At 38.7% G+C, this 16,985-nt stretch overlaps 1 protein-coding gene across 2 annotated transcripts; it reads right to left on the reverse strand.

The window, feature by feature from the left end:
- Positions 1 to 26: 26 nt before the first annotated feature.
- On the reverse strand, positions 27 to 15,709 carry LOC140127091 (aldehyde dehydrogenase family 3 member B1-like). 2 transcript variants are annotated; one of them, XM_072147341.1, is made up of 11 exons: positions 15,565 to 15,709; positions 14,083 to 14,169; positions 10,535 to 10,745; positions 8,262 to 8,372; positions 8,049 to 8,169; positions 7,663 to 7,748; positions 7,134 to 7,215; positions 6,591 to 6,977; positions 4,445 to 4,611; positions 2,683 to 2,776; positions 27 to 585 (listed from the first exon to the last, which is right to left on the reverse strand). In XM_072147341.1, exons 2-11 carry the CDS (start codon positions 14,136 to 14,138, stop codon positions 389 to 391), a joined length of 1,512 nt encoding a protein of 503 aa, XP_072003442.1. In that variant the 5' UTR covers positions 14,139 to 14,169; positions 15,565 to 15,709; the 3' UTR covers positions 27 to 388. The 2 variants fall into 2 exon arrangements, with proteins under 2 accessions (XP_072003442.1, XP_072003449.1); XM_072147348.1 differs by having other exon boundaries at positions 15,583 to 15,705.
- Positions 15,710 to 16,985: the final 1,276 nt, after the last annotated feature.

Here is a 16,985-nt window from a genome sequence, read left to right on the forward strand (position 1 = left end):
TTTCAATTTCTGACCACAACAGTGTATCGATCTGATAAATAGTTTAATTTAAAATATATAGTAGATACAAAAGCAACATACAAATACAAAGCTATTAGGTTACACTGATACTTCACCTCTAAATGCCAAATAAATGTTTGGCATTTAAAAGTCTGTGATAGTATTGGAACCCTCAAAGTGAAACCTCATGACATTGAAAGATGGCACACAGCTATAGGGTTTCCTCTGTGTATATGGCATGCTAGGTGCTTATGGCCAAGAATAACAGATTTTGGCTAAATGACACAATTCACATCCACATTGAAAAACACTAATGTAGCCTATACCATTCACATGTCTGCATAAGACATTGAATGTAGGTTTTATAGCAACAGTTTAGGAAGTGTCTTTACAGTATGTGACACCAGTTCTTGTTTCTGGAGATAGAGGTGGCCCACTGCATGAGACGTAGCTGCTTCTCAGCATATGGAGGGTAGCGCAGGTAAGTCACGCATTCAATGGAAGTGTTGCGCAGTAGGCAGGCACGGCTGTGAGAGAAGGTGTCGAAGCTGAACTTTCCACCATATAGTCCTACACTGCTGTTTCCTAGGACAAATAACAGGTGATCAATGGGAACTTATTACTGTAACATTTATCAAACACGTTAAACAGCTGTCACACCAATCAAACTTGGACTCGCCATATCCCGATACCAAATGCTGCAAAGCTAAATTAATCTACCTGCAAACATGTTTTAAAAATCATTTGCTTTCTTAGGTCAAGGCTGCACAGCGTGAAAAAGTAAAAAAAAAAGTTCCCTGCCTCATTTGCTTTTAAAGTTGGCTGTGACAAAAGTCGCCCATAGTAAGGAGTTATTTATACTGGTTTCTCTGCAATTGTGGCCCTGTCCTAAATGAGAATTGTAGAATAGACATTCTTTGTTATTGGCAGTTTTTTTAAAGCTTTTCTTAATTGGTTTTGATCACACATTTGCACATATACAGCTAGTGACAGGTTCCTATAGAGCTGTATTAACTGACTGCCCCCCCTCCCTTCTTTAAGCTTAAAATTGTTTCGCTTACATCCACATAAATCACCTTTTATCTTCTATTATCTGGCATCAGAAGTGGGCATGTCCTGCTCGGCCGACCCCTCCCATCTAATGCTCCCATTGCCTTATGCCTCCTTACTGGTCACAGTTCATGTAATGTGACCAGAGTGACATCTCAGGTACTTTAGACTCTTAATAGCAAATTGTCCCTCATGCATGTATCTGACCACATGCAGTCACAGCAGCCTCCACGGACTTCTACTCCTCCCCATCCTCCATGGAGGCTGCTGTAATTTCATGTAATCACATACATAGTGTACAGTTTGCTATTCTTTGAAGGCTAATGGACCTGTAATGATGTCACTGGTCACATATCATGAATGTAACACAAGGTACTGTGTAAAAATATTGACAAAATATTTCCCATCTGTCCATGGAGCTTTATAGGTCTGTAGGTGAATATTAGCAGACGGCTCCCAAGTACAAGGAGGCAGAGCAGGGATTTGAGACAGAGCTGTCAGTCACAATAATGTGGTGTGGTTCACTGCCAGCCTGAGAGAAGAGTCAAACACTAGACATGAGTCACAAAAGCTAATTTGCATATCAGAAAAACATCTGTTATTATGCTACAGGGCCCCACTAGCTACACATTTAAGTGATATGGGGAGGACTTGAAACCCTTTATCAGCAGGTATTGTTAGTCAGGGTAGTCAAAATCTGGTGACAGGTCCTCTAAGTTATCCACAGGATAAGAGATAACAAGCTGATTGGGACCCCCGCCTCTCCATTTACTGTCTACAGGAGTGGTTGTATACTTGTTCTGCTGCTTCACCCTTTTGTGAGAACACAATGCATGTTTTTTAGGGAGCTGGAGGTACCGATAAGCTTGTCATCTCCTATTCTGTGGATATTGGATAACATACTTTTCACAACAACTTTTATGATATTACTATGTTCAACCATAGGTTCAGAATACTCTCCAGCACCTATTATCAGTGCATACCATGTCTTGTAGGAATCACTGTTCCCAACTTAGAATTCTTGCGATACGGGAGATGCAATATACTCTGTAATGCATCTTTATTTCCCCACCATCTCTTGGCCTGACACGGTCAGAGAGATTTTCTCACACCTGCGCGGTTCAGCATTCGTCTGAATGTGCGCCCCCGGACATGCGCAGATGAAACTCAGCTGGCCACCCGATCTCCACATTTATCTGTGCACGCTCCACTACGCAGTTAGCCTACCTCCTGGCGCCTTGGTGTCTAGCAACCAGAAACATACAGTGTCGCATGTGCAGATCAATGAGGAGACCGGGCGGCCGGCTCCGCTTTATTTGCGCATGTCTGGCACACATTGAGATGAATGCTGACCTCGCAGATATCAGAATGCCCGACAAGGTCAGTGAGACTTGGAGATGTGGGCCGAACATCTATGAATGACGTCTGCAGGGGAAAAAACTTAGGGCAGAGCTCAGCCAGAAGATGGGAGGTTTTTTTAATTTCCCAAGGTCGGGGGAAGGGGGGGGTGTATGTACTATGCTCTGTGGGAACTTGGGGGGAGGTGCCAAATGGGTCTCCTAGTGATAGGTTCCCTTTAAACAACCTGTAATATTTGCTCCACATCTACTGATTTTAATAGCATGTACTCACCTCCACAGGGCAACCTGGTGTAAAGACTTTGGATCATGCTGTCATTTGAACAGAAGCTTCCACTAGATGTTTTGCACATCATTTCTGAGATTACCTAAATTCAAAAGGAACATACATTAAAGCGTAACTGTAAAGTTACTGACAAAAAATAGTTTTAGCACAACTGGAAAGAGCCTTTGATAACAATCCCAACAAGACCTGTATCATGCTCCTGGCTTCTTCCTATCCTGAGATATATCTGGTATATTTAACATAATTTCAGATTCTGCAGTTCCTGATGTGTGTGGGCACTTCCAGGTTGTGATATCAGCTCAAGGCAATGAAACCAGAACAGGACAGAATGTTTGTAATTAGACGACCTGAAGTATGTGATGAGTCATATGCTTGTGACATCACTACAGGTCCTACAGCCCCTCCTAACTAGCCGCCTATCATCCCTAGCTGTACTATACGGTTTTCCATGGCATCCAGAAAGCATGGCAAATGGAGATTAGCCTGGGGGGCAAGGTAAAACCTCTGCTAGTTGCTAAATAGCTTACCAATTATAGTAAATTTGAGAATTGCTTGTTGTTGCTTAGTGCAGAGTTAGACAAAAGTTTTTATACTTTACAGTTGTACTTTAACTATGAGCACAAAGACCTTTCATTTCTAAATCCCAAAGCCAATACCTACAGCCATTTCCAGGCCAGGAAACCTTTGTCTGCCACATCCTCTTGACCCAGCCCTGGCACCTGTGAACTGACCTTTCTGCCACATTTCATTATTATGCTGTAAAACTGTATCTTAACCTAGAGGTGTAATTGTCAATTCTAGTATACATTATTAAAGGAAGCTTCAGTCACAGCTGATACATTGTGCAGGGCCTGAAGAGAGGAGCATGGATCTAGGAATACAAATGAAAATGAGTCATGCTCCTCCCTTCATGCCCTGCAGCATGCATTATTCCATGAATTAGCTTTGACAGGAGTGTTCTTTTAAGAACTAGAACATGCTATCCACAGTGCTACACCATGCACAGTACTAGATTTTCTCTCTTCTCCCTGTCTAACACTATACCTTTATTCATTCTGCCAATGATCCGAGACAAACATTTTGTATAATCTCACACACTTCTATATTAAAGACTCTTCTCAAACTAAAGCAGTTTCATGTCCCAGGACTTGTTTCTATTCATTGACATGTATATGTGTTATACTGCTTTGCCTTTTGACCATCCCATCATCCTGTCCTCTACCTGTAGTATTGTAACTCCTCTCCTCTCCCTCATGTTAGCAGCCATCTTTGTCAGGAAAGCATATATCTGAATGTCCTTGATGCCCTAGCAAATTATATCCTTTTCACACCATTGTAACCAGCATTTCTTCCAGATTTCTGCACCAAATAAAGCTAGAATCTTCCTACATGCCTCTACAATGGAGTTGACACTATCTGATAACATTTGACTTGGTGCGAGTACTGGTTAAAGAAAAGATGCAAGTCTATCTATAAAACACCTGCTTAGAGACAGGTCAATGAGTCAGAATAAGCATTTCACTGAAACATGTTACTCCTTCATTTAAGGTTTATTTTATAATATCCACAAATGTGGAAATGTCTGAAAACCTAATTTTGCATTTACACTGTACAATCCATCACACCAAAGCAGCTCCCAAGTCTTTGTACATAGATACATATTCACACATTTTCCGATTTATGTATAATACAGTTTATATGGATAAAAGAGTGCCCATGTCACCCCATGTTTAGCAAGCAGAAATATTACCTGTGAGCTGTTAGAATAAACATATATGGCTAAAGGTCGATCTCGATTGTTGATGAACTGGATTGCCTTTTCCACAGATTCTACAGTCAAGATAGGGAGGACTGGTCCGAGAATTGCTTCATTCATAATAGGATCTGATTCTTTCACATCAATCAAAACTGTAGGGGCTAAACAGTGGTTTAATAGTTTTTTTTTCACCTTTGATAGTTAAACTTGTGAACTGTTGACTATGGCTTCAAAAACTGGATCAAAACATGTGAATTCTGTATTGTAGTTAAAGAGGTGGTCAGCACCAGATCACGGGACTATTGAAATGAACAGTGCATGTGATATCGCATAAAACTCATGGACTGTTAGGCCCCTTCCACACTGGCGTTTTTCACGCGCGAGTTCTGCGCGTGCATTTGACGCGCAGAACTTGCATTGTATTCAATGGGTCTTTCTTCATTAGCGTTGGTTTTCACGCGCGTCAAAATCGCAGCATGCTCTACTTTTGCGTGTCACGCGCGTTTTTCCCCCCCATTCAAGTCTATGGAGATGCATCAAGAACGCATTGCACTCGCAATCATTGCAAGTGCAATGCGAGTGCAATGCGTTTTAAACGTAAGGGTTGCTAGGTGACCAGAATAACAGTATTTCCCCTGCTCGAGAACGATCATTTAATTAAAAACACAATGAAGAACAGTGAAGAATAGAATAAAAAACAGTGAACACAGTATCATTTAAGAGAAAAACACAGTGCAGAACACAGTGCAGAATAGATTACAGATGTTCGGCACATCTGCTTACTTGTCGGGAGATACGCGCGGAACGGTGCGCCCAAAATAGCATGTGAAGAACAATATATATGTGTGAAGAACACATTGCAGATGTATTTAAACATCTGCAATGTGTTCTTCACACACATATATATTGTTATTCACATGCTATTTTGGGCGCACCGTTCCACGCGTATCTCCCGACAAGTAAGCAGATGTGCCGAACATCTGTAATCTATTCTGCACTGTGTTCTGCACTGTGTTTTTCTCTTAAATGATCCTGTGTTCACTGTGTTCACTGTTTTTATTCTATTCTTCACTGTTCTTCACATCTGCTAACTTGTCGGGAGATAATATACACGGGGAACAGTGAAGAATAGATCGCAGATGTTTGCAACTTATCAGAAGACATTATTTTTCAATTAAATAACACATTTTAATCCCAAACCATGGTCCCTTTGAAAAATGCTCGAGTCTCCCACTGACTCGCGCGTGAAAAACGCGCCGAAAACGAAAAAAACCGCTAACACGCGTGTGAAAAACGCAAAAACGCTAATTACTCCAAGGAAAAATGGAACAAAAACGCAGCCAAAAACGTCAGTTTTTCACGCATTGCACCCTGACGTGAAATGCAACGCTAGTGTGGAAGGGGCCGTCTAATGAAGAAAGTGTCACTGTTCTTTAAAATAATGTGCAACTTCTGTAAAATGAAATGTTGGCAGGGCAGTGACATATTGATACTTCTGGGGATATGACATAAATGTGCAAAATAAAAATACCCATCGAAAGCAAAGGTTATATAGCAATTACACAATAGTTCTCATTTGTGATTGCAAGTCTTTGGGGCACATGTATCATTTGTTTCCCTTTGCGACTTTTTAAAGTTTGATGAAGTCTGAATACTTTAGCAGTGCTATATATCTTTCTAAATTTGCCGTTGTGATAAATGACCTTTTTTTGCCTCCGATTTGCGGGGTTTTAAAAAATTTTTGTGACCTTTTTAACCCCTTAACGCCGAAGCCACTTTTCCCCTTCCTGACACGGCCCGCAATGCAGTAATACTACTTCAAATGTCGGGAAGGGGTTAAGTGCATTTATGGAACTAAGCATCGGGTCAGCTGTACTTAGTTTAGCACCTAAAAAGTAGCAAAACAAAGAAAACATCTGTCTTGGAAAGATTAATTTAGAAACACTGCAACAATCAACTTGCAAAATTCTTAAGACCCTGGCATGGTTGCAAAAATGCACCTAATTTAAAAAAAACCTGCAAAAACAAGAGAAAAAAAACAGATCAAAATAAAAGATACATGTCCCCCATTGTCTTTAATGAGTATTAATCATTAGGATTTTTTAAGTTTTCGTAATTTTTTTGTACATATAGCCCTTACCGATATATCGTTCACTCTCATCAATTTGTCCTCCGAGGACGACTTGTCCTGAAGATAGAAAATCCTTGACCCTTCTATATTGGTCCAAACTTGCCATACGCCCATAGTGCTGGGAATCTTGTGGATTTTTTCCATAGAATTCAAGAATGCACATTTCCAGCTCATGGATGAGAGAATCTCGGATATCCAAAGGACATAGAATATAGTCTGGAGCCAGAGAATTTTGCCCAGCATTAACAAACCGGGCCCATGCAATCCTATGAGCAGCCTCTGCAAGGTCACAAGACTTGTCCACAAAGCAAGGGTTTTTACCTCCGAGAACCAAAGATACGGGTGTCATATGTTTGGCTGCTGCTTGCATTACCTGCCTACCTGTCATATGGTCGCCTGCAACATCAGAAGGATATAGGTAATTGTACAGTATACCCAATCACTTCATTACTTATTTATACTAACTGTACTTTTAGCATTTCTTAGGTATGCATACATATATTTTATATCAGTCTGTTAGAATAACTACATTTATTGTGCAAATAAAAGTACCTATATAGAAGACATGGTCAAATTTGTGCTCCAGAATTTTTAATAGGTCTGCTTGATCTCCAGAAATAAGCTGGTAACAGTTCTGAAACATCAAAATATACTTTTAGGGGATAAAATTGAAACATTTACCAGGCCAAAACAGAAATTGAATGTGGTCATGAGGAGATCAGTGTATACATGCAGAATTCACCTATAAGGGAACCTGTCAGCCCATGAAGACAGATGCATCTTAGAATCACGGCAGCAATTTACTAGTACAGTGTAGTTATACAGGTGTTCTTCTTATGCCTATTAGGCCTAGGTAGGTGCTTGCTCAAGATTCAGCAGTATGGTTGTAAAGTATGACTAGTTAGGTTTCATTCGCTCTACATAAAATATATTACATAGGCTTCCTATTATTGCCTGTACTAGTCATTCAGTAAATGAAAAAAAAAATTAAATTAAAAACATACGGTAAGTTCCATAGATATTTTCTTCAGGCATACCAGCTTTGCCTAGTCATTGCAAACAATAGCCACAGCAAACTTACATTGTCCAAATATCGAGGAAGTAGAGTTTGCAGCAGGTTGGCGGTTTGAAAACAGGTCTGCGACAGTTTTAGTACTACAGCGTTACCTTTCCAAGAGAACAAGTAAAACATAAGAAAATTATCACAGTAAAGATAACCTCAGATAAAAAAATAAAAAAATAAAAAAAAAAGTAAAAATTTTTGTTTGGCACATGAAGGCATACAACGCTAGTTCCTGCTAAGAAACAGTTATGGGAATGAGTTGTAAGATATGTATCTGGCTTCTCAACCATGAAAAGAGTTCTAGAAATATAGATTATACACACCGATCAAACATTCATTGGGCAGATGTCACCAATTATCATATATTCAACATGAAAGACGACCCATTGGAACAAAAGCCTTACCTGCAGCCATGGCTCCAACCATTGGTATGAGGCATAACTGTACTGGCAAACTCCATCCACCAACTATTAGCACTATACCTACTGGTTCCTTCTGCATAAAGCATCTGTCCAGAAATGAAGTCTTAAAATATGAAGGAAAATAAATATATTAAATGTACAGTGCAACGTAAAAGGAAGCAGATGCAAGGCATATATACAGCAAGTCAAGCCTACCATACTTTTCTGGACGGGTTCAGGTGCCATCCATTGTTCTAGATTGTTCATTGCATAAATAGCTTCATTTTTCACTGTAGTGATCTCAGATAAGAGGGTTTCAAACCTGGGCTGCAAGTAACAATGTGAACCCATTAACCGATTATATACAGTCTGAAAGACTACTTGTAAATGTATTCTCCTTTCCTGCCCCTTCACACATCCACAAAGCTTTTCCTACTGTTGTGACACCGCAAAATAAATGCGAGGATGTATGAAATTATGGTGAAATTATGTCTGCACGGTCTTCTCAAACAGAAAATATTTCTATCAAATCAGATAACAAAGTTTTGTAACGTGTCATTACACATAATAAATTATGTCACCAGTTTAACCCTTACTGCTATTATTTTGGACAAAAAAAAAAAATGGGCTCAAAATGAGTATCATGCGTTTTCCAGTTGTCTTTTTCTTTACTATTCTATTACACTTACAGGTAAATTCAATGTATAAAACCAAAAAAAAAAAAAAAAGAAGAAAACTACCATGACAACTGTATAAAATAATGTTTTATTAGAAATTCATTTTAAAAATACATTAAAAACAACAAAGTAAAATGCCACAAAAAAAGGACACCTAGGCAGCACGGCATGAATAAATAATGCATCATAACATTACTGTGTGGTACAATTATCAAATAATATCTTGCAAGATATAAAGATAAACTCATTATCAAGCAAATGCCAAGTACAAACAAACAACAAAATGTAATGTCTTACAATAGACTACCATATGAGAAAAGCATAGCGTACCAAACACAGAGCCGCACTGCCCAGCGTCCGCCCCGACATGTGTTTCGGTGATCCTTTCTCAACAGATATCCAAAAGGGGCTCCTTCCTTTTAATAGGTTTATTGACTTAAATTACTTTCTAGTAAAATCTCATTTTCTATAGTTGTCATGGCAGTTTCCTCCTTTTTTGGTATTAGCGTATAGTAGAAGTAGAAGCGTATAGTAGAAGCGTCTGGATGGTATTTCGTTCGGGCATCTACATCAACTACACGTATTTAGCAGTTCATATAAATACAATATTTTGTTGGTCCTTTTGGATTTGTTATACATCATGTATACAAACTTGCAACTGCAAATGGGCCCACTGACACTTCTAAGAACAGCAAGCAGTTTTCTTTTAGATTGCATGTAAGCGACTGTGCTAGTAAGATACATACAGAAGGACTATTTGAGTCGTAGATATTATAATAGGTGTCCAACCTGGCTGACTACACTTGACTGTGGCCAATAGAAGAACTGAATTGGACATTCTCTAGTCAGCAGTGCACTTGACATAAGGCAAGTTGAGCCTCTTGCCTCAGAGCACCAACTGCAAGTAAGGAGGGGCAGCATCAGGACGCACAGAAAGTCATTACCATCAGGACCTAGCACTGCTTCCTTTTCACAGGATCACACTTGAAAAACTTATTTGTGACTTTGTAATCTATATACATTATTATGTTGGCCAATCCACTCTGGCTGTAAGTGATACCCTCTATCTTTTTTGTATGCAAAATTTCCTTTCTCAAAATTTCCTTGTTGTTATCAACTTCACAAAAATTGTGAAGAATGATCTAGCATGGGGGAGAAGGTTTCACACCCGATGGCATGCATGGGTGCGAGACCCTGCCTGCACACCTATTTAAAGGGCATCTACCACCAGGATAAAAGAATGTATGCATAGGTGTTAATGGAGCCAGGAGTCCCTCAGGCTCATTTGCCTACAGTAAGTACAGCAAGCAGAGATTGAGAGAAACATGAGGAATTGATACAGACAGTACAAGCAGTCCCCAGGTTACATACAAGATAGGGTCTGTAGGTTTGTTCTTAAGTTGAATTTGTATGCAAGTCGAAACTGTATATTTTATCATTGTCATCCCAGCCAGAACTTGTGACAATTGGAATTTAAAATGTTGGATTGTTATAAGAACCAGGATTAATAATAAAGCTTCATTACAGGCACCTTTGATAACTGTTACAGCTGATCATTGTAGCCTAGGACTAAAGCACAATAAATTACCAATATCCAGAGGTCCACTTGTAACTAGGGGTCGTATGTAAGTCGAGTGTTCTTAAGTAGGGGACCACCTGTATATTAGAAAATTGTATAACTTTACATTACACAAACAATATCAAATATTTGCTGAAAGTGGACAACCCCTTTAAGACATAAAAATGTAATAAGCACCTCATTCTTCTTTCTTCATTGTTAAAGTTGGGAAGCATACTTAAACTCATACTGACCTTGTGCATGTCCTTCTCTAATGCGGCAACAAATTCAGTTTCATGCCTTTCCAGCATGTCCACCATAGCTTGTAGCTGTTGTAGCCTAAATGAGTAAGACTTGGTCTTTCCTGATGAAAAAGCCTCCTGGGACTTTTTAAAAGTTTCTTCATACAGATGAAGAGATGTGGAAGTGGAAGATTTTCTTTTCTGACTTTCACCAGCCACTGTCCTATATACATATGAGAAACAGAAGCAATACATAATCACTACTTTAATAAAAAAAAAGATGAGTACCAGTCCTCTTATTATTTTTAAGTCTAATACTTTAACAAGCGTATCAAAATATTTCAGACGATGGATGATAAATCTTTAGTTTAAGATCTGGTCTAATTTTGCCTTTCCTATTAGTTGGTTTAGTTTGTACCAGAAAACTGTGCAAAATTCTGGCACATTTTCATAATTGTCAGCAAAAGCACCATTTCTCGTGACCTAAAACCTTTTGACATACTAATGTCTTATATCTGTCTTAAAATGCCAGATTAATGTGACATACAGAATTTACAATCTTTTTGGCTGTATTTTACATATAGAACAATGTTTGAGGACCAGGCTCCGAGTAGTAAAATCTCTGCTTCTGGGAACCTCTGCATCTGTACTACTCAGACCTCCTGCAAATGGACAGGGACTATGAAACTATACTGCTAGGAGTCCAGGACCCCAAAATGGAAATACATCTGACAAATGGTCCTTATTTCCTGGAATAAACATGAAAATCTGGACATGGCCCAAAACATATTTGCTTCCAGAGGACAAAAAAAAAACATATCCATTAGAAATGAAATTTGGGCATCAGCCACAAGCCTATTTTTCTTTAGTTGCCTTTACAATACATTAACCCCTTAATGACCGCCCTATCGGGAATCTACGTCGGTCATTAAGGGTACTTCTTCTGACGCGACACCTTTCTACGGCGCCGCGTCAGAAGAAGATTTCGGGACATCGGGTCAGTATAGTGCTGGTGTCGGGCTGTGATAAAAAGTGCTAAAAATCCAAACTAAAAATTGATGATTTTGTTTGTGTCACCCTTGAAATAGTTAATAAAATCTCATGAATAAGCTATAGACCCCCAAAATGAATTATCTATACATTGTATCTCACCACGCAAATAATAAGCCTCATATGTTTGCATTACCAAAAAAAATTTGGTTTATAGGTTGTACAATGTGACAATACAAATCTGCTGTGAATGACGCTGCTGTGATCCCATGCTCGGCCGTGCGCCCGTACAGCAGTTTAGCACCAAGTATGGGGTATTAATGTATTTTCCAAAAAAATCCAAAAGTTTCTAAATCGCAGGTCCATATGGTTTTAACCCATGTGAAACACTTAAAGGGTTAGTAGACTCAATAGAAGTTGTTATACATAAATTGAGGGGTGACGTTTCTATAGTGGTACTATGTAGATATGGGCAACTCTAGATGCCTCACATCCCAATACATATATTTTTTAAGTAGAAAAGTTGGATGTGAAAAATGGCTTGAATCAAAACTATTTTCAAAAATGCAAAAATTTATTATTATACACAGAAACACTGACATTTAAAAACACTTAAAAACAGCACAAACAAATGTTGTGTTGTATGCAGTGCATGATGATGGCATGCTCTGAGCTAGCTCCCCCTCTATTTACAAGTCTAGGTAAATCTCTGCTTGGTGTCTCAAAAAAATGAAAAAATATGTTGTTAACATTGGCTGGCTGACCCCTGAGGAAGCCACACTTGAGGCGGAATGCGTGGGGCGCTGCATCTCCCCCTCATCGAACTTGGTGATATCACTCTATTTATTTACATTGACAAATCGCTGTACTGTGCTTTCTTTGGATATGTGCATTATATATTGATCTCGGGATTCTTGTTGCACCTTACTTAGCACGGGCTACAAATGTTTACAGCCAGCCAATGTTAACAACATATTTTTTCATTTTTTTGAGACACCAAGCAGAGATTTACCTAGACTTGTAAATAGAGGGGGAGCTAGCTCAGAGCATGCCATCATCATGCACTGCACACAACACAACATTTGTTTGTGCTGTTTTTAAGTGTTTTTAAATGTCAGTGTTTCTGTGTATAATAATAAATTTTTGCATTTTTGAAAAATAGTTTTGATTCAAGCCATTTTTCACATCCAACTTTTCTACTTAAAAAAAAAAAAAAAAAAAAGTTTCTATAGTGGGGTAATTTATGGGGTTTTATTATCATATAGGCCTTACAAAGTCACTTGAAAGCTGAGTTGTCCCTCAAAATGTGAGTTTTGAAAATGAGAAAAATTGCACCTAAAGTTCTGCGCCTCATAACATCGTAGAAAAATGACAGGACGCATAAAGTATCATCTCAACATAAAGCAGACATTCCGAAAATGTTAATTATCAAGCTTTTTGGGTAGTTTTATTTCCTGTCTGGAAACAGAACATTTCAAACTTGGAAAATGAAGAATTTTTTGAAACTTTTGCCAAAATTTTCACTTTTTTTCAGAACGAAATGCAAAACTTATCACTTAAATTTAGAACTAACATGAAGTACAATGTGTCACGAGAAAACATTCTCAAAATCACCTCGATATGTTAAAGCGTTCCGAAGTTATAACCAATTATCATGAGACATGGCAGATTTGAAAAATCAAGTCTGGTCATTGAGCTGAAAACTAGTGTCGGTGATAAGGGGTTAACAGTACATTACCATTGTGTTTTCAACACATTTACAGAATGTTCACACATTGTAAATATGATGTTAACACAATGTTAACTTGAACCTGTCAGCAAGTAATACTTCACTAAACTACCAGCCCCCGCATGTAGCATGTAAAATGTCATTTCTAGAATTCCCTCTTTTATGTGAAAACTCATAAGTTTACATTTCAAAACATCTACCCCAGGGTCAGGAAAATATGACTCAATTTGCATTGTCACATGAGCTGCGTCAAGTTTAAAGGCTGCAAGTTTACAGGGCCAGTATCACTTCGGAAGCCCTTATATTTAGTTCTATAGTACCTAGAAACGTGTCATATTAAAGATAATCATTTTTTTTTTGTTTATGGTTTAGAGAGCTAAAGAACTGGACACACAAGCAGTTAAAAAATAGGAGAAAGCAGCTAGGGGCGTCTGAAGTGACACTACTTCTGCAACCACTAAGCTTGACTCATCTCATGTCAAGTGGTGAGAAGAGTCATATTTGCCTGACTTTGGGATATAGATAGATATATATATATATATGAAATGTCCTTTGTAGAATTTATGCGAAATCTCACCCATTTACCAATCAAAAGAGGTGTATGTGTATCTTTTCATAGGTAAGTGGGTGAGATTTCACATAAATTTTTACAAAGGACATTTCATACCCTTACCCGAGGAAGCTGCGAGACTAGTGGGGCAAAACCTAGTTTTGACAGATGCAGCGTGCAAACTTATAATACATTGCTATATTTGACTCTAAAATGTATCGATGAAGGCTTTGTTGCAGTAAAAGTGCTACCATCACTTGCCAGGCATAAATTAAAAATATATGCACTTACCTTCTTAAAACCCGAAACCAGTGGGCAGGTGAAGGAGAGGATTTCCGGTTATCCATTGTTGTTTTCACCTTTATGAGTCATCTACATCTAGACAAAGAAAAACTTTACACCAGTTCCAAAAATAATACCTGCGCTAACAATGCAGAATTTTTCAACCACTTTGAATGACTGAATACATTTCCTTTATTTAAAAAATGTATTTTTAAAAATTAAGTTTTTAGCATTATTATTTAGAGCCGTGTTTTGTTTCTTTGTTGCTGGTTTATGCAGGCAAAGTCTTCAGATGTTTAAAACATAGAATGTTTTCCAAAGCAAGACAACCTCTAATGAGAGGGCGCTAGATAATATTTTTAGGCATTTCTAAAGCCTGGTTCCCATATGCAGTTATTTGAGTTTTTTTCCTTAAATACAAGAAAGGATTTCAAAACAATACATGAGTATAGAGCAGTGATGGCTAACCTATGGCACTGGTGCCAGAGGTGGCACTCAGAGCCCTTTCTGTGGGCACTCAGGCCATCACCATAGATGACTCCAGGTATCTTCCTGCAGTCCCAGACAGCCCAGGACTTGCTGTGCACAGAGCTATTTTAAAGTGACAGCGCTACCTGGGACTATTTTCTGCTTTATTGGTGTCCTCAGGTGCTGGTATCAATGAAAACTGTGACAGAGAAGGGAGTATAAATCACTAATTACATTTCTGTGTTGGCACTTTGCGATAAATAAGCGGGTCTTTGTTGTAGTTTGGGCACTCGGCCTCTAAAAGGTTTGCCATCACTGGTATAGAGGCATAAGAACTATGCAGTGGAGGATGGTTTTGGACACTCCATGTAAATGCACCTTTTCTGTAGGAGACTCCTCAATTTTAAACCCCAAAATATAGTAAAATAAATTAGATAATTTATAGCTTTTTCAACATTCCCAACATTAGTACAATAGTTTATTTTATGTGCCTGAAAAATGTACTGCTAAACCTATGCATGACTAACTCTGGTTGATTAAATTTGCTGACTCTGGTCTTATTCACACTTGCAGTCAGCATTTTCCATTAACAGCACACAGACCTATTGACTTCTAGACTGTTTTGGATTTTTTTGTCTTTGACTGCAGTTCTTTATAAAATAAAAAAAAGTGTCAAATATTTCACAGTTTAAAAAAAAAAAAACATATTTAAAACAAGTAAAGGAATCTCTGAAAAATCCCAGAAAGCGAACGGATGGCATTCACGTGCTTTGCCTTGTTCACAGACCGTTGCTACAGACGCATTTGTAACCGACCTTTTTATAAAACTGCATTTTCATGATCAGCTTTTTGGAAGCAATTTATAAACCAGGTGTAGATCATAAAAGGAAAGGTAGCATAAAGGACAGAGGTTTGGATCTTTTATTTTAATCCACTTCTGGTTCATGCTTCAAAAATGTGTAATTGTAAAATTCTACATCCTAATCTTATATTCCATAAGTAATAGATTACTGCAGTACTCACTCCATAAAGAAAACATACATGGTCATGACGCCGGAGCTGGACTATCTACAAATACAACTGGTTCTTTGGGTACATCATCCTCTCAGTGCAACCATTGCTGCTCATTTCAGACAAAAGCAATCTACTACTCCTAGGACCATGTGAGCTCTTTAATCAGTGTTAAGCCAATTATAAAGCTACTTTGGAAGTGTTTTAGGCTATCTCTCTACAATGAGACACGTTCACATTATGCATTGTGTCACAATTTTGGCGCATTCCAAATGCTTCAGCCGTGATCACATGCTGAGGTTACGTTGTGTTTCCATTGCATATGGTAAAACGCAATGTAACCTCGGCATGTGATCATGGTTCAAGCCTTTGGGCACGTTCACACGTTGTGTTTTGACCTGCGTTTTCATTGCGTTTGAAACGCATATACAACAGCTGAGGAGGGGTGATTTGCCTAATTACATCACTGTTAATGTTTCCGTAAAAATCGAAAAAGTGTTAACACATGCGTTTTGTTACCGCATGTGTTAACATTGCGTTTACAAATGTAAACGCTAATGAAATTAGGCAAATTACCTCACATCAGCTGTTGTATATACGTTTCAAACGCAATGAAAACGCAACCAAAACGCAACGTGTGAACGCGCCCTCAGGAATTTAGTCAAAAACACAGAATAAACGTGAATGAGACCTCAAATTTCTGGATGCAGTTTTTGATGTCGCATTTGGGAATAAATTGAAAAAAAAGCACCTGTCTTGTATACTTACTTTCTCATAGAATCATAAATAAAGAGAACATATAAAAGGGTAGATAGTACTCTATTTTTTCTCTTCAGTGCACATCTACAGGCGGTCCCCCACTTAAGAACACTCGACTTACATACAACCCCTACAAACGGACCTCTGGATATTGGTAATTTATTGTACTATAGTCCTAGGCTACAATGAGCAGCTGTAACAGTTATCAAAGGTGTCTGTAATGAAGCTTTAGGCCGGCGCCACACAGGGCGCTTTTGTCTGCGTTAACATGAAACACCGGCGGCTCGTTCCCGATCGCAGGCGTTTCCATAGAAACGCCGATGCGATCGGGCCGAGGCCCGCCCCGGTGGGCGCGACTTTGTCTGCGTTTGCGTTTGCAAACGCAGACAAAAGCGCCCTGTGTGGCGCCGGCCTTAGGGCGCGTTCACGCATTGCGTTTTGGTCGTGTTTTCATTGCGTTTGAAACGCATATACAACAGCTGATGAGAGGTGATTTGCCTAATTACATCCCTGTTTAAGTTTGTAAACGCAATGTTAACGCATGTGTTAACAAAATGCATGCATTAACGTCGCGTTTATGATGCGTTTTGTAAACGAAAATGTTAACAGGGATGTAATTAGGCAAATCCCCTCTCCTCAGCTGTTGTATATGCGTTTCAAATGCAATGAAAACG

The sequence above is a fragment of the Engystomops pustulosus genome, chromosome 1, assembly GCF_040894005.1.
Source record: "Engystomops pustulosus chromosome 1, aEngPut4.maternal, whole genome shotgun sequence".
NCBI lineage: Eukaryota > Metazoa > Chordata > Amphibia > Anura > Leptodactylidae > Engystomops > Engystomops pustulosus.

Coding starts and splice junctions, on each gene's coding strand:
- LOC140127091 (XM_072147341.1), bottom strand. CDS start 14,138: ATGGATAACCGGAAATCCTCTCCTTCACCTGCCCACTGGTTTCGGGTT. Junction 10,746..14,082: donor TGGTTTCGGGTTTTAAGAAG/GTAAGTGCATAT, acceptor ATATGTATATAG/GACAGTGGCTGGTGAAAGTC. Junction 586..2,682: donor CACCAGGTTGCCCTGTGGAG/GTGAGTACATGC, acceptor TATTTGTCCTAG/GAAACAGCAGTGTAGGACTA.